The sequence below is a fragment of the Lathamus discolor genome, chromosome 5, assembly GCF_037157495.1.
Source record: "Lathamus discolor isolate bLatDis1 chromosome 5, bLatDis1.hap1, whole genome shotgun sequence".
In the NCBI taxonomy this organism is placed as follows: Eukaryota; Metazoa; Chordata; class Aves; order Psittaciformes; family Psittacidae; genus Lathamus; species Lathamus discolor.
The window spans coordinates 108,355,109-108,381,756 of record NC_088888.1 but is presented as its reverse complement, the minus strand read 5'-3'; the positions used below and the strand labels follow the sequence as shown (position 1 = coordinate 108,381,756).

At 40.8% G+C, this 26,648-nt stretch overlaps 1 protein-coding gene across 5 annotated transcripts in view; it reads left to right on the top strand.

Moving 5' to 3' along the window:
• Nucleotides 1-26,648, top strand: part of PKHD1 (PKHD1 ciliary IPT domain containing fibrocystin/polyductin) — a 272,144-nt gene that overhangs the window by 89,152 nt on the left and 156,344 nt on the right. For all 5 annotated transcript variants that reach the window (XR_010613271.1, XM_065681837.1, XM_065681838.1 and 2 more), the window contains exons 36-37: nucleotides 534-684; nucleotides 14,317-14,529. Coding sequence is in view for 4 of the 5 variants with exons in the window: in XM_065681837.1 (XP_065537909.1) it covers nucleotides 534-684; nucleotides 14,317-14,529 (364 nt within the window). In the remaining variant the exon portion in view is untranslated. The remainder of the gene's footprint in view (nucleotides 1-533; nucleotides 685-14,316; nucleotides 14,530-26,648) is intronic.

Here is a 26,648-nt window from a genome sequence, read left to right as displayed (position 1 = left end):
ACCATCAAAGGAGATAATAATAATAATAATAATAATAATAATAATAATAAAAGTTGAGAAAGCTAAAAAGGTATTTGAAAGGAGGCATGCAGAAGTGATAGGAGAGCCTTTGAAAAAGTCAGTAAAGAAAAACATTTCCCATCTAGCAGCATGTTTTAATTCTAAACTCTTCAGTCTATTTTTATGACATTTCCAGGAATTAACATGCAGTTCTGCTTTTTGGGAGGCAGAGAGAGACACACACCAGGAAACCTGCAGACTTTCTGCAGCCAGACCTGCAGCAAGCGACTTGTTACCCTGATCAGAACAAGATGATGGGCAACCCCCAAATTGTGACAGGCATTTCTAAAGGCTAAAAACGTCTCTGACCCCAATGTCCCTCCATCCCTTTGCTCTACATGGGGTCGCGCTGGGAAAGTAACCCGTATTCAGTAGTGGCATTGGCATCTCCTCCGCCGTGCTCTCTGCAAGCTGGCTTTCTGAAAGGTGGGAAGTGATGAGCTTTGAACTTCTCTGGGTCTTCTCCTTTCCAGCTTGCCCTGCAGTTTTGTGGCCGGTGGGACAAGGACTCCAGCTGGCCTGCCGGACACCAGCCGCGAGATGGCGATAACGTCACGATAGAAGAAGGCCGGACCCTGCTGCTGGGGACCACGACTAACAACCTCAACCTGCTGCATCTCAAAGGTCTGCAGAGGGGGGGGGTTCAGTGCTCTTGGTCCTGCAGGGCTGGAGTTTTTAATGTCTGTGAGCTCCCCTTCCATTTCGCAGCTCTGGCATCAAAGGAAACACCTGGTCAGGCAGGCTGAGTCTGATCTCTGTAGATACAACACGATGGGGATGGGGGACAGGGGAAGCATTTAGTTATTATGTATGCAGAAGGCATCGTTTATGTTGTTTGAGGCATAATGACAATACAAGTAGGAAGGATTTTCCTTTTTTTTTTCACCTTTCCTTCAGCTACTGACAGCGCTGCTCTCCTGAGTGGCGTTCAGTGATAATGGCAGTGCTGATAACAATAATCAGCTCGGGTTTGTTTGGCATTTTTGAGGCAAGCGTGTTGCAAAACCATTTATAAAATTAATGATGTTTCAGAATTAAAGGCCACAGCTACTGAATGTAATAAAGAATCCAAGATCCTAGAGTATGGCTGGCGGAGAGTAAATAACTGAGCACAGTTATGAAGGGAAACACTGGGTCTGCAGGATTCACCTACACTGGAGTAGATTCAGCATAACTATCAGGGGATATATCTCAGTTGGGTGTCGAAGTAAGAATTTAAATTGCTTGTAATTTGGTGCCAGAAATATTCCTTGTGACTGAAAGTTAGGCCCTGCTTGTGAAAACTGTTGTGCACATGATTAGTATTAAGCGAATGAGTTGTTCTGATGAAATTGCTTGCTTGAAGTTAAGCCTATGTGTAAGCCTCTGTTGAAATGGTTCTCAAAAAATGGAAAGAAGAGGTTTTTATATATTTAAGGAACTGGATCTTCTTTGCTGGTGAAAATCATTTTACATTACAAGGATGTTAAGGTGCTAGTTTTTCATTGAGATGATGATGAAAAGTATTTGACAATCACATTTTAATCTAACTTTGAAAGATCATTCTATATAGAAAACAACTTTGCAAGTTTATGTGAACTGTGAGAACATTCCCTAAAAGGATTGAACGTGTTCTGTCTACGTTCAGAGATTTTCAAGAATTCCTACACTAGGCATCATTCCTGTTTGGAGAAAAAAAAACAAAACCAAAAAAAGCAAGAATCTGAGATTAGAAAAAAGGCAAAAAGTTTTATTACAATCTTTTCCCCTGTCTTTCACAGTGAAAATCTTAAATCTGTACAATGCAAGATTCTTCAGTAGAGGAGGTAGGTCAGGGCCCCAGATTTCTGAGTCTTTTGGCTGCAAATCTGGCTGAGGATTTTGGGGCTAATCTCTGATTTTGTGAAGAGTTGGGGCACAATATTGGCAGCAGAAACCCTTTGAACTTTGGGCTACTCAAGGGCACATTTGATCTATGAGTCAGCACTCATGAAGCAAACAGAGGTCTGATTGAATTTAATGAAGTCTGGAGCAGTATCTTTATGGCTTTGGCTCATCTGACATTCAAATAATTTCTCTCCTTTATCATGTTTTCCAAGAAGCTTGGTTTATAATGTAGATTCACTTAGGAAAGCAGCAATTAAATAGTCTTGATGCTATTATTTTCTGCGTTGCTCTATGCCAAACATAGGGAACCAAGCATTTTAAAAGCAGAAACCTACATGGTAATCGTTTATGAGCTTCACCTTTGCTGAAGTTTCCTTGTTACATGCACCCCCACTCACATGGGCGTTGCTAGCTGTTTGGCCATGGTTAGATTTGGACTCAGGACATGCTGAGATTTATTCTGATATAAGACTGAGATTTTATCTTTCCTAAACTTATCTTTCTTTAAATTGTCCAGCTCAGGGGAGTTGTTTAGGTTCCTGTGTTGAGAGAAACATGCAACACCAAAGACTTGTTCATCTTAGGTGTTATAGATACCTGTTTTAAGATGAATCACAGTTAGGTGATCCCCTTGGAGCAGCAACTACTAAGTCTGTAAGCATGTCAAATAATTGACAACTTTCCCTCTCTGCAAGACAGGCATGACAAGCCCCTAACCTGTAGGCAGGTGTAGATATGTGCTTCGATTGACACATGCAATTCCTGTTCTAGTTGGAGAGGTTTTTTTAGTTGGAGTTGGAGAACAGGATTAAATTGTAGTTCTGTTCCCTTTGGCTTTCATGACTCAGTGTCAGGCTGCCTGTGCACAGCTGAAAATATAGGAGACTTTACATATGAAAAACTGCTGTAATGGTACTGAGTCCATTCTGTTGTGAAGATGCTGTACTGCCCGTTTTCTGGTGTTGTATTCAGCAAACCCAGCACATGCTTAGAGGCCCATTTCCTGAAATTCTCCCTTTTTAGGACACCATATGGATTCTGCATACTTCTCCTGTGTTGTCTCTTTATGATGATTTCAACATTGTAGAAATTGTTTAAAGGCTATTATAACAAGGATGCCAACTTCATGTGCAGCCTTAAAGTGACCCTGCTTTGGTTGTATAACCAAATACAAGTAGTGGTTCTGCCAGTGACAAGACTGCCTGGGCAGAAGATCTGGAGGCCAAAGCAATAGAGAAAAAGGATTAGGCAGCTGGGTCTTGCTCACAGCCATGAGGGCTCAGCAGTTTCTACTTCCTTCTCAAGAAGCAGAGCATGAACACATGGTTATCAGCAGTGGAAAGTTTAATAGCCAGCCTGTGAAACTGCTCAGACAGTACTGATTGGGGAAGAGATACAAGATAGACTGATTGTAGATAACTGTATATTCAGCAGACTGCAGTCATTTTTGTAATCCCAACATCACAAGTATGGAAATATTTATGATAACCGAGGACAGATGGAAATTTCGTTTGCACAGAGCTCACACTGAAGTAACTCCTTTGTGTTTGGTGGGCTGATATCTCAGACATGTGCTATTGCCTTTGTCTGAATTTCTAGTGCTCTAGGGATGTCTGGAGACCAAAAGAACTGTCTGATGTTTAAGGAGGACCTTGGGGTTGAATTCTGGGCTGACTCTGCTAGTATTCTAGAGGAGGGCCACAAGGATGATCAGGGGACTGGAGCACCTCCCGTATGAAGATAGGCTGAGGAAGTTGGGGCTGTTCAGCCTGGAGAAGAGAAGGCTGCGTGGAGACCTCATAGCAGCCTTCCAGTACCTGAAGGGGGCCTATAGGGATGCTGGGGAGGGACTCTTTATTAGGGACTGTAGTGACAGGACAATGGGTAACGGGTTAAAACTTAAACAGGGGAAAGTTTATACTGGATATGAGGAAGAAGTTCTTTACTGTAAGGGTGGTGATGCACTGGAATCGGTTGCCCAGAGAAGTTGTGAATGCTCCATCCCTGGCAGTGTTCAAGCCCAGGTTGGATGAAGCCTTGGGTGGCATGGTTTAGTGTGAGGTGTCCCTGCCCATGGCAGGGGGGGTGGAACTAGATGATCTTAAGGTCCCTTCCAACCCTAACTATTCTATGATTCTATGATTCCCTGATGGGGTTGAAGATCTCCAACTGACCAGTTGCTTTTGCAATGGCAATATTGACATGGCCATCCTTGGCAAAAGGGAGAAGATTTCTTCTGTCCTTTAGAAAAGCCTCAGTGTCACTTGCCACAGCTCTTCCTGTCCCCTACTGTTTGTATCATCATTGCAGCATTTCTCTTCCCTCTTCCACAGTCAGACTCCAGGCTGAGGTTTTCAGAGAGCTCTGTCTCATCTCGTCTGTGATTCCTGCCTCTAAAAACTGTGCAGTTTCCAAAATACCTCATATATTCCAAGCTTTTATTTATTTATTTTTTTCCAAACCCGTTAGGTCATAAGAAAAAAAAAAAGAGCTGATCAGTCCCAAAGATACTCATAATTTTGTCGATTATTACCCAATTTTAAAATACTTCACAAGAACAATACTTGAACATCAATGTTTTGAATTTATTGTAATCCTTGCTTGGATCAGACTGTAGCTAAAATGGGTTCTGTGAGTGGATCAGGGAGGAGAGAAATTCAGATGTCGATTTTGCTTGACTTTTTCCTCGGCTTTGATGCTATTAGCAAAAAGCATCAAATATTGACTAATACACCTGCATAAGCAGTTTTCAAATAACTAGTGCTTCAGTTGCTGCTGATAAAGACTGGGTCTGAATTTCTTGAAGGAAGGAAAAAGCTTTTCCTTCTGTTTTCCTGTCTATGGCATCAACCAGTCCTTAAACCTGCTTAAAACCCCTTGTCAGTAGGCACAGTTGGAAACTGCTTGTGCTGACGTGTTTTCTGTGCCACTTTGCTCATCCCATTTGGGATGTGCATTGTGATACTTTTACAGGCAGTTTCTGGTTCATATTTTCTTTTTTTAATCAGGCAGAGACATTACAATTAAAATACCGTAAAAGCGATTCTGGCAGTATTGCAATAAGCATGTTTTTTAATTAAAGAAAGAACATGAGATGTACAAATAGTACCAGCTAATGGGAAATTTCATCCAATGTATTTTTTAATTGAGATTTAAAAGGAAGAAAAATCAGCCCTATTTCTCCCTGTCTCTGTGTGATATTTTCCTATGTTCTTACCGTGAAGTGTACCAAGTCTGCAACAATTACAGTCTCAGAGACTCAAAGTCTTGGCTGGTTTTATGGAAAAAAAGGAAAGGCATCAGCTCTTAAATTTCTTAGTGTATTTTTTGGGAGGGATTCACTGTTATTCAGTAGAGTACCACTCACAGAGCTGAGCAACCCTACAGAAAGGGTTTTAATGCGTTTTTACCAGCTGTAAACCGTGGTTCATTTTCGGGTACGGGCTTCAGGTTTCTCTTTCCCATGATGTTTTGAGAGGGTTTATAGCTTGCACATATGCCTCATTAGGCTCTTGTTTGCCAATGAAATTAGTTTTCTTCAACTTCAGTAGCTCTTGAAGCTCCTCTGGGGTATTACAGGCTGAGCAGATCAGTGGAAGCTAATCTCAGCCAAAGAACCACATTCAGCTCCCACAGAGGCTGGGCTGAAACCTGAGGCAACACCATCCTCTTCCTCCATTTGCTGGTATGGAAGGAGGGGATGTGCCCCTTTCAAGGGAAGCAGATGCCGCCTCTAACCATGGGATAGAAAGATCTGCTGAGCCTGTCTCCACCTGTCCTGGGCACTAATCAGGCCCTCATTACAGGAGCGGATTTGTACCATTGGTAGATCTGTCTTCTCTCACTTTTATGTGGTACAGAAGTGTATTTGTGACCTGTGTAGACTGGGAGCTGAGATCCGGGTCTTCCTAGAGGATTTTAAACCATAGAGTCATAGAATATTGGGCTGGAAGGGACTTAAACGGTCATCTTGTTCAACCTTTCTTGGCAAAGCATGACCTAGACTGGATGTCCCAGCACCCTGTCCAGACAAATCTTAACAGTGTCCAACGGTGGGGATTTCACCACTTCCCTGGGGAGATTATTCCAGTGACTGATTATTTTCATTGTGAAAAATTTTCTTCTTGTGTCCAGTCAGAATCTCCCCACAAGCTACAGTCTCTATCATGGGTACAGAACTACAGAGGAAGGATATCGTGTAACATGAATGCACACAGGTTTAAGTTTTGAAGTATCCCCTCTTCCTCTTATGGTTTAGCAGACCATGCATTAGGATAGTTTTTCTGTAGGAACAGGCTGTCTCTAAGACCTACTGCATTAGACATGAGGAGATGAGCCCTGTCTTCAATATCTTTAAATTCAAATGCAGAAATCAGCTTGAAACAAGATAGCTGTGGGTGGAAGGGCCCAGCAAATAAAAACACTCTGGTCTACCGGTCACCCAGGCAGGCTCTAAGTAAGCAGAAACATATTCCTGCTCCTTAAAACAGAGCTCCTGTGCCTTCCCCAGCACACCCCTCCCTTGCTCAGGGTGAAGCATTTCATAATCATGTCTGCCCCATGGGGACTTGAAATAATAGCCCATGGACCTAGTTTTTCATCACACCTCTGTGTGTCCTTTTTACCCTGATGCCTTCACAAGACTCACCTGCAAGCTTCCTTCATTATGCCCAAATGATATGGTATATGCTGGAAGCCATCTAGAAGTGTCCACACCTCTTCCCAACAAGTTATCTCTCCCCTTGCAAATGCATCAAAGGTGTTGCTAAGTATCTTGGAGGCTACCTAACCATTGAAGAAGTAGGAAGTAGGACTTCTTCGAAGGCGATATACCTATGGCAGCATCTTCTTGGTGGCCAATTTGAATTGCCTTTGCCTATCTTCTGTTACAAAGGAGCATATGCCATCTGAACAGATGGCTGCAAGCACAGCAAGCCAGAAAACACAGGCTTGTCGGGCTTGGGAGACAATTTCTGTCTGAGAGTACTCAAGCAGCTGCTGGTTCTTTGCCCAGGGATAGATTAAGGCCTCCGTCCAACAAAATGCTGGAATACAAGCTTAACATTTTCACTTGTTAGTGATGTCTTCCTGGTAGTACACAGACATTTGGATTCACAGCTAGTCTAGGAGTGTATTGTGAGCATGAAGGAGCATAAGGAGGTGGAGAAATGAGTTTTGGATTCTTGGTTCAGGCAGCCTTTGGGATGAAGCCAATATAACAAACTATTTTTTACCCTTTGCATCTTGCTCGGCAGTGCCCCAGCTTATAGTAAACTTTTATGGCTCATGAGAATGTTGTGTGAGCATGTCAACTGGGTGCAGGTGACAGGTCCTTGAAACTAGCAATTGTCCTTATTTAAGGCTCATAGACTGTATTGCTTTTCCCATATAAAGGAAGATCTTTTTGCTTGTTTGTTTTGGTGGATTTTTTTTTCTTTGACAGTTATTTTGTTTGGTTTGGTTGATTTTGGTTGTTTTTTTCCTTCTTGGGGGTGCCACCAGGCATATCTTTGAAGCCTGGTAATGAGCAATATTTTGTACTGCCAGCACACTGCAGCTTTGCTGTATGGGATCAGCTGTTTAAGCAGAGCTCTGGCAGTTGCCTCCTGCTTTTTGCCATTCAGGGATGCTTGCCAGGAATATAACTTCTGAGCTTACGCCTGTCTCATGGGGGATTCTGTGGCTTTGTCATATGAAGCAGCAAGTGAGAGGAACTGTGAAGAGCAAGCTGAAGGCTGTGAGAATATTAAGTTATACATGGCTGAGGTGTGCCCACAGCACAACCAGAAACAGATCTCCCCTGCACAGTGATTGGAGGGAGTAGTCCAGCTGAGGAGATGGCCTCTGAATCTGCAAATCCTCTTCCATGCAGAGGAGGTTTTCTGTTAGTTGAGGGGTGCGACACAGTAGTAATATATAAAACAATTCTGTTGTTACTTTTTTAACACCTTCTACTGTTGATTATAAACAAAAACTCTTGAGACTATCCAGCACCTTTCTTGTAGGTCGCTTGCTTTAACACTTCATTCAGTTTTATGTAGAAAATATAATTAAATCAGGTGACTCTCACTTTTGTCCTAGCTCCCTAACGAGCTGTTCTTCAGGAAAAAACTAATCTTATATCAATAGAGAAGGCAAAGTGTGGTCTCAAAAGAAGATAATAAAAAGCCCTCTCTGTAGAAGATGCACTCCGTAATGGGGACTTTGCTTCCCTCTGAGTTTGGGAAATATTTAGAGAGCTCTAAATCACAACATAAATGAAAAATAACAACATGGCTTTTTATACGTTATAAGAATACCTATGTTAAAAGAGTTTTCTAAAGAATTAGGGTTTTAAGAAGGAATATAAACTGCTATGTCTGGGAGCACTTATCTTCATGGCAGGCAATGAGGAAACTTCCCACAGCAATCCTCACAATCCTCTACTCCATCATGATTTGCTCAATTTTTTCAGAAGCCTCTTTCCATAGTAAGTGTTCTGGATATCTTGGCTGTGGCACTGCATAAGCCAGCCCAGGACACCTGACAAAATGAAGTTAAAGCATCATCTTTCCAAATCCTTTCTTTTTGTGCATGGTCTCCACTATTTCTGAAGGTAAATCTTTTCACAAAACCACTTCTGCCAATGACACGATGGTGCTGTAGTTATTCACACAGCAGTACAACCCCTATCTTATTATCAGGTTTGTTTTGCTTAATATTCCCTTTTTTCCCCCATTATTTGATCCGGCTGTTTCTCTCCTGTGGGACAGACGAAGTTGCCTAGTTTTTTTCTCTTTCTTTAACATTTTTTTTTTAGTAAAGACAGATAAAGAAAGATTTCTTTTCTAGGCAGAGAGGTGGAGGCTAATTGCTGGGTTAATTGAGAAGAATAGTGCTTCTGATGTTCTCACAAAGTATCAAATAGCCTCAACATATTTCTCCCTGCTCTCCCTCACTCCACCTAAAGAGACCCATTGAATTTGCACATTACTGTACAGAAGTGATTATGGTTTAATTGTATTTATTTTGCTTGGTGGGGAGGCCATCATAACAGTAGTTGATTGATTTTTATAAAATCACCCTCAAGGTCATATGTAGGACTTTGCTTTCCTGTGCAGCCATAACAAACAATTTGAGGGTCACAGCCAAAGGCTCAGTTGAGCAATATTCTTGCTTTCTGCTTTCAGAGAAGAGGTCAAGTGCAATAAAAGAAGGAAGCATAAGTTTTATTTTCTTTAAAAAAAAAGAGGAAAACAATCTTGTAAAGCAGGAGCTGTATATTTATTCTGACCCAATTGAAAACACAGAGTTACAGAGAGCTGAGAGTGAGAGGGACAATATGCAATTTTTTTTAACATAAGAATTTGTAAGTTTGGTTAGAGTTTGTTTTACATTTAGACTTAGTAAATGGTTAAATGAATCCTTGCTAATGCCTTTTGCTTTTTTTCCCCTTTCTTTTCTATGATGCTGCTTTTCTTTTATCTTCAGCAATTGAACTCTTCTTTTTACACTTTATCCTGAACACTGAATGTCTTTTTACTTTCTTCTGGGAGGAGCTCAGAAGCTTTGCAAATAGCCAGGGGACAATAGCATTATGGTGTGACCATGAGTGTAGCTGATATATTGGTTCCTTAGAATTGCATGTTGGGTCTGAATGCTGCCCATAAGGGACAACGAAAACGTCATGTACAGCGAATGCCTTCTTGGTGGTATTTGTACCATTGCCAAGTGTGCTTGGGTTGCCATTGCACCTAGGGATAGAGAAAACCAATACCCAGGCAACAGCCACCCCCATGCCCCAAGTCCGATTATTATTATCCCTTCACATACAAATCTTCACCTTGGGGGCAGGAAAACCTTGCTTCTATGTAGGATTTCCCCCAGAAAGGGTCAAACTTTCAGGCCAGGTGTTGCACAGGTAGTACCTGCATGTCTGCTGCTACTGAAACATGGTGCTCATACTTGTGCCCAGTACAGAGCAGTCAAGCTTATCAGACACACAGAAATCCATAAAAGATATGGAAAATATTTGAATTGACAGAGGGAAAAATCATTCAGGACAACTGACATGCAGTTAGCCTATTACTGAGGAACAGGGGATTTTAAAAAGGAGAAAGGAAACAGAAGGGAAATAGAGGACTGCTCATATGTAAGGAGACAGACAGTGATCTTTAGGAGCTATATGAGAGTGAGATACTCCTGACATACCAAAGTCAGGTGCACAAGAGAAAGTGCAAAACTGGTATTAACACCATCCCAAAAGCATTAACTTTTGTTAGTCAAGCTGCTTCTGTTTTTTGCAGGAAGAAGGACTACATCTAAAGTGAAAAGATGTCTTCTTGCTCCTTTCTAGTTTTACAGAGAGGCAGGTGTCTGCAGTACTGGTAGCAAAGCACGGCTCCCAGATGTGATCCATTGTATCTCAGCACTGCTCATGAAGGGAGGATGAACAAACATGTGCTACTGCTTTACTACAGACCCTCTGGGGCAGGGCAGAAGGAGACAAATCCCATGCGCTTATGGGAAACAGGCGTCTTCCCATGGCTGCCTTGAGGGGCATTGGAATGACTGCAAAAAGGACTCAGGAATCTTACATTCCCCCATCCCTGTTATCCCATGGGGAGGGGATAGAAAGGTTTGTAGGGAAAACTTAATATTGCTAACCTCTCTTGTAGACAGCTTAAAAATTCTGGATGGACAAAATGTGACTGAGACTTGGGAAAACTTTTGGGGATGCTGTTTCAGACAGAACTATGATTCTGTAAGCAAAAGTTAGGATAGTTGGCTACCAGCTTTCCTGGTTCAGTGGTACAACATGGCAGAGATTAGAATACTCATTAAAAATAGGATGAAGAGAAGTAGAAACAGAAATTATATTTCGGTGGGAACAGAGCACAGGAAGTCAATAAGGACCTTGGGGAATATGTCTTTTCTATGTTAGGAATAAAATAAATCGCAGTGATTTGCAGTTCCATTTCTAGATTGCAGTGATAAAGTTATTAACACTGCTGCTATAAGGCAAATGTATTTAATAAATATTTCTGTTCTCAGTGTGAGAAGGATGGTAAATTATATCGCAGAAAAAAGAAGGACCCTCAGTCCATTTATTACTAAAAAATGTTAATATAATGAAGATGTTAAATAGTATCTTTCAAGAATGTACATTGTTAAATCAACAGGTCCAGTCTCCTTCAAGAGCCTTAAAACTGCTGGTAGACACTTTCTTTAGACCACAAATATTAATTTCAGAGTACATCGGAAATTACAGAGGGCTGTAGAAGTTCTGATACGGTGTCAGGATCCAGGCAGGTAAAAGGGAAAAATACTGCATGCACAGTCTGATATCAACCACAGGTCAGAAGAGAAAACTGGATGGAGTTACATGTTTCAGATGATTGAATCCATAAATTGCTAACCATTGGAATGTACTGAATGACAGGACAGAAATTTTATGGAAGAAATAATATAAAACTTCATTTTCTAAGAACATTACAAATCTGTTTGATAAAGTTAAATCTGTAAAACTTGTGATAGTGTGATGACTAACTGAGGATCACCTGACAAGATCTCATGGCAGTTAGCAGACATGAAACGTACTAACTCATAAAGGAAATTGTTAGTGGGGAACCTTCTTTATGCCCATTGGGCTTCATCGATGATTAGAAAGTAAATGCAGAACCACCACTGATCACATTTCGTGAATGCCATTCAAACCAGATTTACACAACTGAGAAGAGAGTCAAGCAGGGAGCAATTAGGAATGAACAGCTTAAACAATAAGCGACTTCACCAGGTAATGCCATGATCATGAAAAGAATCAAAAGTCAGTGTGGCCCAAGGATGTCTGACTGATCTCCCAGTCTAATGAAGGTAAAACGGAGGTACTATAGTGTTTTTCTATGAAAGCCAAGAGGCAGAATGTGGAGATAAGCCAGTTTTGCCTCTCTAGACAATATCAAGAACAATAAAGGAACAGAAGAATTAGGAGGCCTGGATTTCCAGTTTCAGAAGGAACAATGGGCTGTGGGAGAGGATGCCTTCTCCATGAATTGGAGATGATTCCACACAGAGAGAATCTTAGAAACCTCATCAACCAGTATGAATGAGTCTGAGATCTGACTTTGCCTGAAAGTGCTTTGACAGATAATGCTGTTTTCTATACCTCTCTGCAGTGCAATGCAGGAGGGTACGAAGAGAACCACTGTCTGAAAGCTCATCCTTGACAAGTTATGATTAAAAATAAAGCAGAAATTGCAAACAGTAAGAGAAATTAGCTGTTGGAAAAGATGACAATAGAAAATGGTAGAGTGATGTCCCCAAGTCACTTAGTTGATTGCCTTTCTGGAGGGTATGTAGCAGTCACAGACAACTTGACTTCCTACAGTTTTTCAATAACAGGATGTGCACAGACCATCAGACGCTTTGATCTAATGGTCCCTTCAGTCTGCAAATGAATACCATTTCAAGTATTATCACCATTTCCGCATAGCAAGTTTTGTAGTAAGAGCGTATAATTTTTCCAAAACTCTCAGATGTATCTCAGAAACATAGATATCTTCTGTTGTTTTGCACGAAACAAGCCAAAATTTGTGTAATTTTATCAGAGTGTATTCAGTATAATATCTAAAAATGCTATATAGCAAGTTTAACAGAAATACACTTGTATATAAAAAAGTATGTCTGGGGAAAAATACAACTTATGCAAAGGGGAGGTTGTGAGAGGACTCCCATGGTTCCCAGTGGTTATAAGCAAGAAAATGAGAGATTTCTCTCTTTCAGCTGTTAAGCATATTCTGTAAAAAAATTTATGCAGAATCCACTGAAAACTGGAAAGGCAATATTTAATGGGTAGCCCTTATTCAAATATCAGCTTTGTTACATGCCTAAGAAATTAGAACCAAGACTAAGTTATAAGGCTTTGTTATAAGATTAAGAAATCAATGAAACAATAATGCAAGAACAAATAAGATTAGGATAAGCAGAATGTGTTCATCAGGATTGGATGCAACTGGTGGGAAAGGCACAAAAGGGCTGTGCATCTCCCTTATCACAGGCAGCAGCGAGACCTCGTCAAAGGTGAGCAATGATCAAGATAGTTTTTCTATCAAAAATTCTTCCCTCTCTTTTCATCTCAATAGTGAAATTAAAGCAGAGGTCTGATCTCCCTTATCTTTCTTGCTAAGGATTGGTTGTATCTTGTGAGGAAGAAAAGCCAATTGGTAGACGTAGAGGTCACTAGTAAAAACTGTTAACACCAGTAGAAAGCTGGCCATCATATGAGATGGCACATAAAGGGAAATGTTGTGAGGGTGGCAGACCCTTTGTAAAGAGGTCTGGCATTGCCGGGTTTTGAGTCATCCCCTACTAGCTCCTAGGCTTAACCTAGGAAAACATATCCCATGTGCAGAATGATTAGATGTCTGAGTCCACTCTGTTCAAATACACTGTAAAGATAACAACAGTGCTCTTCATAGGAGACAAAATATGAAAGGAGATAAAGGAAAAGCCATCCTTAGATGATAGACTGGGATTGCCAGCTCATACAGGGCAAGAATAAAGGAGTCATTTGACAGAACTGAAGACTGAGTTATAAACCAAGAGGTGGAAATGTCTTGTCATGCACTATGTACTTAGATCACATAATTCATGGCTTCTAGAAATCACTGTGACTATATATCAGAAAGATTTGAAGGATCAGATCTATATTACTGAAAAATCTTATCCAGTTATACTAATAGATGGTAAAAAGAAAATGTAAGGAGATGAAACGTTGTGCTTTCAGGCAAAGCTAACCTCTAATTTGGGATTAAAATGAGGCTTTCATGGGATAGGGAGATCATCTCACATCCTGTTAACAGTGAGAAGTTTCTTATACTCTATTTGGAAACATCTGGTTTTAAACAGCGGCTGGAAGAGTATAAAGTATTAAATCAGCTGCTGATCTAAACAAGTTGCCAGTTCTTATGTTCCAAAGCTGTCTTCCCCTCCCCTCTCCCTGTCACAAGTAGTTTAGACTGAAAAGTAACATAAAAATTAAGTGGTAATATCCTTTTTTAACATTGAGAGTGAGTAGGTTAACACTGGGATTTTCCAAACATAGGTCCCTTGCACTGGAATCTGAGAGACGAGGATGTCTGCCCAGGCTGAATGGCCTTGTTCAAGTCTAAAAAGGCAGCCTGTGGTAGAACTCAAACATGGGCTGAATTAGTAATGTCTGAAAACAGCTGATAAATCCACAGGGGGAAATACAGAACAAGGTGGAAATTTTACAGGACACAATAATATTTTACCCTTAATCTCATAATTTTGTTGCAAAACCATTTATTTACCCATCCCTTACAGGTCCTTTGACTGTGATATAATGACTGCTATTAGATCCATGGTTCTGTTTTCTTCTGTTGTCTTCAGGTGGCAAACTCTTGATCACTGGTCCAGGACCTGTAGAACTTCATGCTCATTACATTCTGATATCTGATGGAGGAGAGCTCTGGGTGGGATCCCCTGAGGCCCCTTTCCATCACAAAGCACACATCTATCTCTATGGAAGTTTCCATTCTCCACAATTTCTTCCATATGGGGTCAAGTTCTTGGCAGTGAGGAATGGGACCCTTTCCATTCATGGTGAGTATATTTTTTATTCTCTGCAAAAGCAAAGTACAAATGAATGAAAGAAAACAAAGTAGAAAAGTTTTTGGAGGAAAAAAATCCAACCAAACAGAAAAACACACAAAACCAAAGAAGCAACTCTGGCTGTGAACTTGGATTTCTAATTATGGTTAAGTACTTGTTGAAATCAGGTTTTTGAGCTAGAACTTCATATCTTTGCATTCACCATCAGACTCCTAGTTCTGTAGCGTCTTACACATGAAATTTCAAAGTTTCATCTATCTCCATAAAAACTCCCATACAGGGAGGTGAGTAATTGGAAAATCTGGACCCCAAGAAGATAGATGGTATCAAATAGTTATGAAACCCTGGCAGTCACTGAGGTGCCTAGAAGATGTTTGAACTTCTGCATGTCTGTTCATGAACGAAAGTCTCTGCCTTTGGAAACTGTACCTCTGATCTCTGTTGTGACCCCTGGGGGTTTGCTCTGCTCCTAAAATGGGGTATCCTTTTCCCCTTATCTATCTCCATAACAACTGAGAAGTTTCATCCCCCCAAAAGGTGTGGCTCTTGTGGTTTCCAAGAGAGTGCAGTCTGCCAGGTAGGTCCCCTGGTGATGCCAGTGTCAAGCATACTGCAGTTAGTAACCTGTGTCAGCTAGAGAGGGCATGATAACTCTCAAAGCACCAGCAAAGTGCTGCTGGAAGTTTGTTTTCCTCTTAAGCTCCATTTGTCTCTGCTGTGGTGTTATCCCAATGACAGTGGTCTTTCTCTAACATTAGGAGTACAGTTAGAATCTGTTTTTCCTGGTGGACCACATAGCTGCACCTTCTCAGAACAGGTTGTTGTCATAAATGGTAAGTCCAGACCTAAGCAAAAAAACTGTGGCAATACCATAAAGTTCAGTCCTAGATGCCTAGGCCTCTGGTCTAGCCACTGGACTTTTCTTTGGAGGCGACATCCTGCAGAGCCAGAGCTTTACGTTCCCACTAAATGAAAGATACAAGGGACCTGAAGGACAGCAAATGGCTGTTTAGGTTTGCAGGTGTTGTGGTATAGAAGGATTTAGTTACAGAGCTTTTTATGGAAAGCCATGAAATACAGGTATAAAATGGCCATTTGTTGGTGCAGTGATTGAATTCTTGTCCAGACTCAGCATGAATCAGAATATTAGTGTCATAGAGGAGAAAAAAGAAAAAGAAGCCAACATGTCTGATTACTTCATCTTCCTCCCTTATGTTCTTGCGTGTCAACCTTCATACTGGTAGGAGTTTGTACCCTGCAGCAGGGCTTGAACTTACACACTCCTGGCCTTCAAGCAGAAATGTTTCTATCTGAGCATGGCTGACACATATGGCTCTCATTCAAAAATGATGTCAGACTCTAAGGGGTACAGTCTGAGCACAGACATGGAGCGAGCTGTACCACTGTGCGGTGCTCCTGTCAGTTCACAGGAGATGAGCAAGGTCGGGGAGGTTGGCTGTTGGAAGGGAGTGAGGGAACAGATGCTTTTCTGAATCAGGAGGGATCAGCAGAGGCTGGGGAAGGTGGTCCTGGCAGTGGCAGGTAAGGCTGGCTGTACTACTCGTGAACGCCATGTTGGGTGCTTTTGACCACCTTATTAAGACACAGCAAGGTTAAAATATTAATGCTTGCAAATGGCTTTAATAATTTCAGTAAACTGGCTTTGCAAAAGGGCAGAGTGTTTCTATCCCATTTCCTACAGAAGCTCTGTGAAGAAGGGCTATTAGTTCATCTAGGCTGAATTGACTGCCCGTTTCTGACCATTGAGTTTCACACAGTTATCCCAGCCTTAAATTCAGTAACTCACATTAGATTAAAGCATGCCTTCCAGAAAGACTTGGTCTTTGAGGACATCAAGAGAAACGGAAGCCAGTATTTTCTGTAGAAGCTTGTTCCAGGGGATTAATTTGGTTAATCATCCATGTTTCTATTTTTTTATTTTTTTATTTTAAGAAAAGTATTAAAATGTCTGATTTGAATTTGCCTGATAACAACTTTTGCTGCTTCACATTCTGTGTTTTCTGCTACTTGGAAGTATCCTTCCAGTCTTGGTTTGACCTCTGTAAGTCAAGATTATCTCCCTAACTTATCAGCACTTCATAACAGAAGCCTTGTCTTCTTCATGCTGTTTTGCTTTATAACAATGTAGAAAAAGCCAGTAACATCTCCTTGCAGCTGTCTCCTGTGCTGCTTCTCCTTTCCATTCTGAGCCTTTATCATGCTGCTTGTTAACTCCATCCTCACAGACAACCCATGGAATTATGGAGACAAACAGGCAGAAGTACTTTTGACAGTGTTAACTTGGCAATACAATGGAAAGAAGTGAACCCAGGTTCTATGTCACTACCTTCAAGGCACTTCTCACCAATATTTCTTACATTTTACTCTGTGCCATAGTTCCCACCAATTCTTTTTGCCTGTGGAAACTGAGAAGGTGAGATCTGCAACACAAGCATTACCTGGATGAAGATACTTGAAGCCAAAGGTGGCTTGGTCCATTAGAGGAAACATCATCTCTGTTTCAATTTCTTATCAATTCTTATTCAAGAAATCCAGACTAGCTGTAAAGCTTTTGAGCTTTTTGCACTACATATAATCCCAGTCCATGGCTGCATTTAAGGCTCATTCAAACCATGCAATCTGCAATTTAGTTTTGAGTCAGTAGAATCCTGCTAGAAAACAAGACCAAAAGAGCATGTTCTTTTTTGTACTTATTGCTTACATGAAGCAGAAATATGCTGTTCTGTCTCCAATTTCACGCCAGTCTGGCCTGTGGTATAGAACAAATTGTTGAGCGTGACAGCCTTTTTTATATAAATATGAAAGAAGCTGACATGTTCAACAATATACGTTTTTGAGACACATATATATACACATGTATATATGTTATCTCAGATCAAAATCATTAAATAAGCAGGCTTCCAAATTCTTAGCTGTCGTAGTGAAGACAGGACTGATAGCACTTTAATTTCTTTCCTCTTTCAGACTGGGAAGTTTGGGGGATGCTCTGCAGCCATGGTTGAGTTCAGATTGTTTAGTAAGTGCTGTCAGTTCCTCACTTTGATATGTTAATATGACTAAGGGTTTCCCACAATTCCCTCGTGAGTGGCAGTCCTTTGCTCTGGTAGTTGTAGCAGACTGGGAAATTTCACTGTTGCCTTTGGCTTTAGCCAACTCTCCTGCCAGTCAGAGCATGCCACCCATAAACTGCCTGTCAATCACACGTCAGTTTTAAAGGGGGCTTCAGTCAGCCAGGGCAACTCGACTCTTTGACAATGTAATTATGGCTCTTGCATCCGCAGTAGGGGCCTGAGCGGGGCTGAAGCAATTTTATTGATTGTTCAGAAGGGAAATTTATCACTGTCTCCAGCTCTTTTTGTGCTTTATTCCCTGAGAAACATTCCTGACAAGCTTCAGGAGAGAAGTTTAACATGGTGGCCTTGGCTGTTCTTGCACCTTTGTCCTTCCCAGAGAAACTGGGCCGGAGACACGAGCAGAGGCTGAGTGGAGGTCAGGGACTCGGTGAGGAGGCAGCGTAAGTGGAAGTGCTGCCTCAGTAGCTGAGGACACGTACTCTTCCTTTGTGGCAGCCTGATTTTGAGGCTCCAACACTCTTATTACAATGGCTAGAAAAAATTTTAAGGCCATTTCTATTCTGCTTCATTTTTAGCAGCCCTGTTTCGATGAGCTCATTGTTCTATTGTGTCTCCTTGAAAGAGTCTGTGTCTGTTCCCGAAAGAAAACCAGCTTTTTTTGCTGTGCATTTAGCTGAAACTTTGTCAGTGTCAATACAGTGATGATATGGGGCATGAACATATGAGCCTGTTCCCTGAATCTTGACTAATAACACATACCTCTCCAACTATATGGAAGATGCTATGTTTTAGGTTTATTAATTTGCTACATTCACTTTGTCCAGGCTGTGAAAGCTGCATGATAAATAAAAAACAATGTCCAGAGACTTTTGGTTTAGTATCATACCTCCTTATAATCAGCATAATTAAAACAGAGGTACCAGTGGTCATTTCAGTCCTCTAAAGTTCATGGCAAGCCCTGCTGCAAAGAACATCCCTGCACTTGAAATTCATGCTGACTGTGGAAGATGACATTATACAGTCGGTTCTGCACTTCAGTTCCAGACTTCTCTGCAATCTGAACACTTTTATGCATTTTCAGGGTTAGCTGAGGAAAAAGGGCTTTTTTATCGGTTGAAACAATTATTAATTTTGATCACTTTTAATCAATAATAAACTACAACATATTTGTGAACTGTGCAGTGAGCTCTGTGGAGCTTTTGCATTCCTCAAAAGAGCAAACATTTGTTAAATGCTTTTTGCTTTTTCTCCATTAAGCAGTATTATGTTTCTGTGCTGAGTTTGAGATTAAGAGATCATAGACAACATGAGAGAATTTGTTGTGCTTTACTCACACATTAAAAAGAAAAGCTTCACAGGGGAAAAAGAAATAGTGTAACAGAGGGATTCAAGATAGGGTGCAGAGATCTGCTAGAGATAAGATGTGTTTCTTTACCTTACTGAAATGTTTGTTCGTTCAATACATGTTATTTTCCACTAACTGAAACCACTGCTCTGCACACCCTTGTTAAACTGTGAGTTCAGGTCCCTTTTCCCTTTCTGAAGTCGCTTCCATAGGTTGTTTTTCCTTGGATGCTAGTTATTCTGTGTGATGGCTGCATGAGGCTTTTTTTGCCTTCTGTGACAGTGCTTTTCCTTTCAAGTCCTTGACTTTAACATGATGTATTGAAGCAGATGGCTCTTGAACAGAAGGCTAAGCTGTCTTGAATCCCATTGTATTTACTGGGGGTAGGAAACTGCACTTGGGCACTTCCTGTGGAGTAACTAATGTACAATGACTTGTTCCTTCACTTTCTTGCTCACAAATACAAGATGACCATTGGATTTTAAAGACCTCACAGATGGGGGGGGAAAAGATACCCAGAGAGCCTGGTTCAGAGAAAGCTGATGTGTCTTTCCTAGCTTGCCCTTCTTTCTAACAACAATGCATCTATCATCTTTGATTTAAACTTAAATCAGTTGCTCTGTGTTTTGATCTTAATGAGGAAAAAGTGTGAAGTAAAGGGTACTAGGAGCTGGGCGCTAATATATAGGTTAGGACAGGATAGGATAGAATGGAATAGAGTAAATAGAATAGATACAGACTATAGCTAATATGTTAGCTTGTGTTTCTTGACAGGGGGAAGATTGTGGATTACTATAAATGTGGAGGCTTTTTGTGGGATGAAATAATTGCCTCTTGTAAACCTTTGAGTATAACACTGAAATAACCCTTTCAGTTCTGGTCCCAGCTACAACTAGCAGATTGTCTGAAGGGAGAGAAGCAACCAACAACAAAACTAGGATGAATTTTGACCGCAGATGTGAAAAAGCCTTGAAAGTTTGGCAAGCTGAGAAGCCTGGACCCAGATCTGAGTTTCCACGTCTGCAGGCTGAGCCAGGCATGGAACCTCCATTTGGGCTCATCTTCACTTTCCCTGAGTGTCTCATTCCCTTTCATGGCATGCCAGGGATGTAGTGAACTGAAATGGCCATACCGCCCTGCATACCCGCTCCTGCAGGCAGACATTCGCTGTCTTGTTCAGCAGCAGTGCAGGAGATTAACTGGCAATAACGCAAAATGTTAACAGCTGTGTGCCGCTCACAACGGGATCGCACAGTAGTTGGCTGTTGTGTTTGAAGCTGTTTGTTTCTGGTATCAGTTTAAAGAGGTTTTCCTGAGTGGCATTTTTACTTGTGAGCCATTTTCAGGCGTGGACCATGGGTTCCTTTCTGGAAACCCTTTCTGGACGGATGTGACTTAAAGTGACTGGGTAATCTCTGGTTAAAGTAAATGTTTGGGAATGTTTGCATTTAGGGGACAGCACACACAGGGAAGGTACTTTGTCTGCAATATGATGTGTCAGAAAAGAGCAACAGTGAGAATTTCCACAGACCTGCTTAATCACATAGCTCTTCCCACCTTAACAAGACACTCTGCTTTCTTGAGGGTGCCCTTCAAAAACGTTTAGGTGGAAATGCTTTAGGTGTAAACTGTACTTTCACAAAAAGTAAACATTCAGCAGGATGGGTCACTTTCAAGGATATTTCCTACTGGAGAAAATAAAAGTTATTCACTTTGTCCTCTTGTCTGGATGATTCCAGGCTTTTTTCCCCAAATAGGAGAAGGAAAAGGTGTTTAACTCTGACATTTTTCTTTCACCTGGACTTTCACAGAATATTGTTTTTAATGCTATATCTGTTTCATATCAGCATTTCTACAGTACTGAGATGCATTGCTTTGCAGAATAAAAATCAAAACCCCTAAGGACCCAGAGTGCCATTAGTGGAAAATAAAAAGTGTGATGGTTACAAAAGTAACTTTATTGTGGAATTTTTCTTCTCTCAAAGCTGCTGAATATTTGGTCTCATTTGAATTTGGGGTGCAATCACATCTGGCTAGTTATAGATTTCATTCTCCAGAACTTATAACAGGGAGCATCACCCTTATTTTGCATGAGATGTGGGAGAAGTCATGGAGATACTGAAGCTGTGACTATACATTAGGCCTTGGATGAGTGGGCCACCAAGCAGGTTAAAGCCTGATGTTAAAAACCTGAGCCATGATCTCTGTGCATTCCCAGTGCATGAACAGAGAATAGATGCTAGAAAATGTGGCGTATCCTCAGCCTAGAGCAGCACCCCAGTCCCCTGCCCTAGCAGTCTGCGTGTCAGAGATTCTCCACAAAAGACTTCTGCCCAGAGCCAGGAACATAACTGTGCCAGAAGTGAGGTGGCACGTGGTGGATTTGCGCATAGAGATCTAGCTCAGGGGACTGAGTAGGTCCAGATTTCCAGTCTCGGTGTGCCCATTGCTGACGTAAAGCTTGTGCCTGTTGCTGGGTTTGCTCCCACACAATGGGAAGACCAGACAAGGTATGGTTTGACCCCATGCTCAAATCCAATTTAAAATACCCAGTGTGCTCCTGAGTGCCCATCACTGAGGCTGCTGTATCTTGCCTGCGCAGTACCCAGAAAGCTGATAAACTCTTGGATGTCTGAAGGGTTAATGAGCAATTATAAATTAGAAAGGACGTCCTATTTTACCTCAGGGCATGAATGAAAAGCTTTCTGCATTGGCTGTGTCAGGAAGTAGCAGGAAAGCTGTCTGCATCTCCCCAGGAGCTGCCCCCACACAGCAGTTTGTCCTGCAGGACTGTATGGGGGTGGAAAGACATCTCCCAGTTTTAGGCAGAGTTATCCCTGTCTCTTATGATACATAGTGTGAAAAAATCCCAAACTCCTCACCTTGCAAAACTAGAAATGTTCTTCAAATGCTTAGGAAATATTCCTAGGACTGAAATTAGCAGACAGCAAAACTAAGCTGGAAACATTGAAGTCCAGAGGACTGAGGGCTCACAGTTTTTCCTGTGAAAATAAACAGAAGCATCTCTCATTCTTCCTTTTCTGATTCCCTGCACTTTATGGCCAGTGACTGAACTGGTCACTGCAAGAGTCGAGGTAGCTGTGACATTCTTTTTTTGCATCAAATCAAAATCCGATGGGGCTTTAAGGTCTATTTGACTATAACAAGCTGTAGCAGCACACCTATATCCTGTCCTGAGTAAAGAGACTTTCTGGAAAAGGTTTTCTATTTCTTTTAACTTAAGGAATTTTAGATATTATTATTTTTATGGTTTGTTTTATTAACTGAAGCTGTAGCAGCAGCAGGAAGTCTCTGTCATGGATCTAAAAATGTATATATATATAAAATCTCTTTTCTGAAGTACACATTTCCAGTGCTGTATTGCCATTTGGCACTTTAACATTTGGAAATTTTGGGAATGGCCAAGCTAAGTTTAAGTAGTGCATTTCGGATAGGTGAAAGGAAATAATAGGGGATTATTATGTTTATTATTATTATGATGATGATCATTATATGACGGTGGAGAGGAAGTTGGACTCCTTAAGCACTCTGACACCTGCAGTGCTGCAGTAAACTGTGTTCTGTCCTTTTGCTGGAGACTATATGATGGTGGGGTTTTTTTTACTTTTTTTTTTTTTTTAATCATAGTTATAATCCATTAAAATTGCACTTTTAACTCTGTCTCTTCCAAAGTTCTATTACATTTTTGGGGAATGTAAACTGCTTGGGTTTTTTTTTGCTTTGTTCATGCAAAATGAAAGATCTTATTCTCATTTACACTAAAGATTTACAATGTAGCTGCAACAGACTGACATTATCTGCAGTATAACTTGTATAGTCAGAGTAAGTAGATGGTGTGTCTGAGCCCTGCAGTTCCTGTAAATTCCTTTTGTGGTATAAAGGGATCTCATTACCTCAACTTTAAAGCACCAGGAAACTGTCAAAAGGTGTAAAAGAGCTTTATAGTTTGTCAACACTACAAACAAACTGTGTGCTGGTAACTGAGTTAATTTAATTTGTGGTAAATAGGAGTGACAATGAGATGCAGCAGGATCCTGGCACTGTTTATCAGAGAGGAAAGGTTCAAAGCCTGCTGTACCATGCCAGGAAAGGAAGATAGTTTAAAACATTTAAGTTTTTGGAAGAGACACAGTCCCATGGCAGGCCTAGGACTGGAACCAGTCCTCCTAACACTGAGCTAAGAAGTCTAGTTTTTACCAATACACCCATGTATAAGCCAGACTCGCCACCTCTGCCTAACTCTGGATGTGGTTCTCACTGCTTGCTGTCAGGCTTGGCTAGGATGTTCCCTGGATATCTAAAATTAGGTGACAATATATACTCCAAAAAGTCTTGTTTTCGGGTCAGGGGCATCTGTTTTCCATCTAAGCAATATGTCATCTAATGAAGTAAATTCTTAGACCTGGACAATCTGAAAGGTTTGAGGTGGAAATCATCTAACTGAATAGGAATGTATAAAAGGTAAAAGTTCCTTTCAGAGCAAACTGGTGGTTAGGGAAATCATTACTGAGATTTGAGGTTTCAAATGCCTTCTGGTTGCCGCTGGAGTAACAACATAGATATATATGTGGATGAAGATTGCAAAAGGATAAATCAGGCACAGAAGAGTGACTATGCTCAATGTACTCCAGGGAAGGACTGTAGTATCTTGAAGCAGTATGTTCTGGCAACAAACAAAGCTGGAATCCTATGGCCAGTAAATGTGAAAACACTGGAAAAATCAGCAGCACCACAGGACAGACTTATGGCAGAGGCCGAGTTGGAGAATGAGAAGACCTAAAGACTATGAGGCTAATCACATGAATTTGGCCTCTATAGAGGTCAAATTCTCATCTCCAGTTGAACTACTCAGGACTAGGCGAAATCAGTTAGTGAAGCCACACAGTATCCTACATAGGTTTAGAAAATATTTTGCTGTAGGTGCCATAAGGAATTTGATTTACACTATTTTTCTTCTCTATTTGACATGGAAAAGAGGATGGCATAGTACACATCAGAATTGCCTTGTTCTTAATAATTTTGCCAGTCTATACAAGACTGCATCTTCACATCATGCTTTTAACAAGAAGCATGCACCAAGGTCCTGGTGCCAATACGTTCCTTAGTTTGTGATTAATTCAGTTTGGAACTTCCTTCTAAGTCCCTTGCATTTCTAGTCCCTTGCAATTAGATAGCACAGGTCTGCTCTACTCCGTATTTAAGTGTGTTTCTGTCAAGTCATTTAGAAAAATGTTCAATTCTTGCTTTGCCAGCAATAGCATTTCAAGTCTAAAGGCTCTGTCCTGTCCCTTGAACATGAATGCACTTCTGCTTTAGGTCTAAAACTGTGGGTTTTTTTTCAATCTGAGCACAGTTAATTATTAAAAATGAGCTCAATAATTAAGGACTCATACAGATTCATCTATTTTTCAGCACTTTTGAGTGTTTCTGCTTGCAGTACTTTTACTTTTTAAGAAATAATTTAAATATACCACATCTGTTGGTCTTTTAAACCTTCTATTTTCAAACAAGTCATTTATTTACTTGTTGCACAGCCCAGTGCTAATCACTGAAGGTTATTTTATGAATCTGCATGCTTTATCTGAAATAGACTTTGTTTTCAAGGGGAAATAAGAAAGATTTATGGATGACTTTTGTTTAAACCACGACAAGGTCTCTGAGCCTCTAGAGAGTGGTCTTGCAAACAGACCACAGGGACAGGGGGTTTTGTTCCAGGGAACCATTTTTAGCAGTTTGTGGTCTTTGTAGAGAGTTTGTTGGTTCTTTAAAGGAAAGAATCTGGAGAAGACCTGTACAAAACTAAAAGTATCTCCCAGCTGGAGCTCATTCTCTCCCAGGCTGTTCGTCAGTATATTTCACCTCCACATTTAAAAGCTGGGTGTATGAGTGTCCCTGAAAAGTGATGTATCCTATCCAGTCAGCCCACCCCTGGTAGGTGGGCAGAGACATGGAAACTTCTTCAAGAAGAAGCAGTTTGATTTGACTGTCTGCTAGATGTTCTGCTGCTCAATTACCTGGGTGTTAATATAAAGACCATTTCAGGCACCCTGTGTTGGTACCCAAAGTTATCTATGAAGGTCTGGCAGATATGATATGAGACTGTACTCTGACCAATGTCATTCTGGAACAGCAGCTAGAGACCAATTGTACACCCAAAATGATGTGTTTAAGGACCTGATAGCAAATCACAGCCTTCAAATTAAATCCAGCCAACTACAAACACCAGTGATATGACTGAGGGGCTTGGTGTGTGTTGTACTCTTTTTCAAGCTACCTTTGTTTGAACCTGTTTGATACCGAAGTTGAAGGACAAGGGGTTGCATGTTTTCCCATAATTTGAACTATGTGAGATATAGGTCATGATGTATACTTCTTTATCTTTTAAAAAAGTGAAATTTTATGTTTACCATCTGTTTTTTTTTTTTTTTCCTAGAAAGGGGAATGGGTGATTTAAACATCAGTGGATAATAACTGCTTGAGGAACAGTGTGGTATGTTTCTGTTTGGGTATATGATAGAATCCCACCAAAACAGGGCTAGGAATATGTTATAGTAAAGGCAAAGAAGCCTCACTTATGATCTCTCATTGGTGACTTGACAAGAAAAGTGTTGCTGACCAAAACCTGTGCATTACCCCACATGAATCATCAGGAAAATAGGTAAAACAAGCTGTGAAATGGGAGAAAAGGAGCACAGTAAAAAATCAAAACAAACAAACAAAAAAAATAAAAACAAAAAAAGTGTGTGTTTGGGTCCTTGAATACTGTTCTTTTAGGAGAAATAATAAAAAAAAAAAGCCAACAAAACAACCTTGAGAATGTTTTCCTAAAAGAAATTTTGTTTCACAGCTTGGAGAGCAGCTTGAAACAAGCCTTTTCTATTTGAGCATATTTTGAATGCAGCATGATGGTTTGCACCTCTTAATGACAAGAATTGTTGCTCAGCAGTGTTGCTGTAGTGTATGTGTGACAGATGTACACAATGGGAGTCAGTTGTGTGTCTGGCCACAGATGCACACAAACACACATTAACGTATGCACACAAATCAGTACTATAAACAAAATGTCCAGAGATGGAGAAAAATTGTCTGCTGCTCAACATGCAGATGGCTGCTGTCAGTTGTTCACTTTTATGTGGGTCCTAAAAATTCACGAGGATCACTCAATGAAAGAAGGTAAATGAATAAAGATGATGAGACTGCTCTTGGTAAAAGAATGCACATAGGCTGACATCAAGAGAGGGTTTTTTTTTTTGAGCAGGCTAAAGCTGTGTTGAGGATGAGATCTCACAGGGAAAATTTTTGATGTCTGTGCTCATGAGCATGGCAAGGTGGGCTTCTGCTATGTGTACACTAGAAAACTGTGTCCCAATAAAAGCAGATCTGTAGAGCAAATGATGTAGATGCTGAGGATGCAGGGTCCACACTGTATGTATTTTAGGGGCTACTGTAGAGTCATTCCAGTCTTGTTCTATTAACACATGAAGTGTATTGTATGTCCTACTGTATTACAGCTTTTGCATTAGTTTTATCTGAAGGAAATCTATTTCATGCATTCCAAACCAATTCCATGATAAGAACTAAAGCACATTAAGCGCAGGGTGTCAGGAGATTCACTTAGCTGTAGGCTGAGAAATTTCAAGTCTGATTTA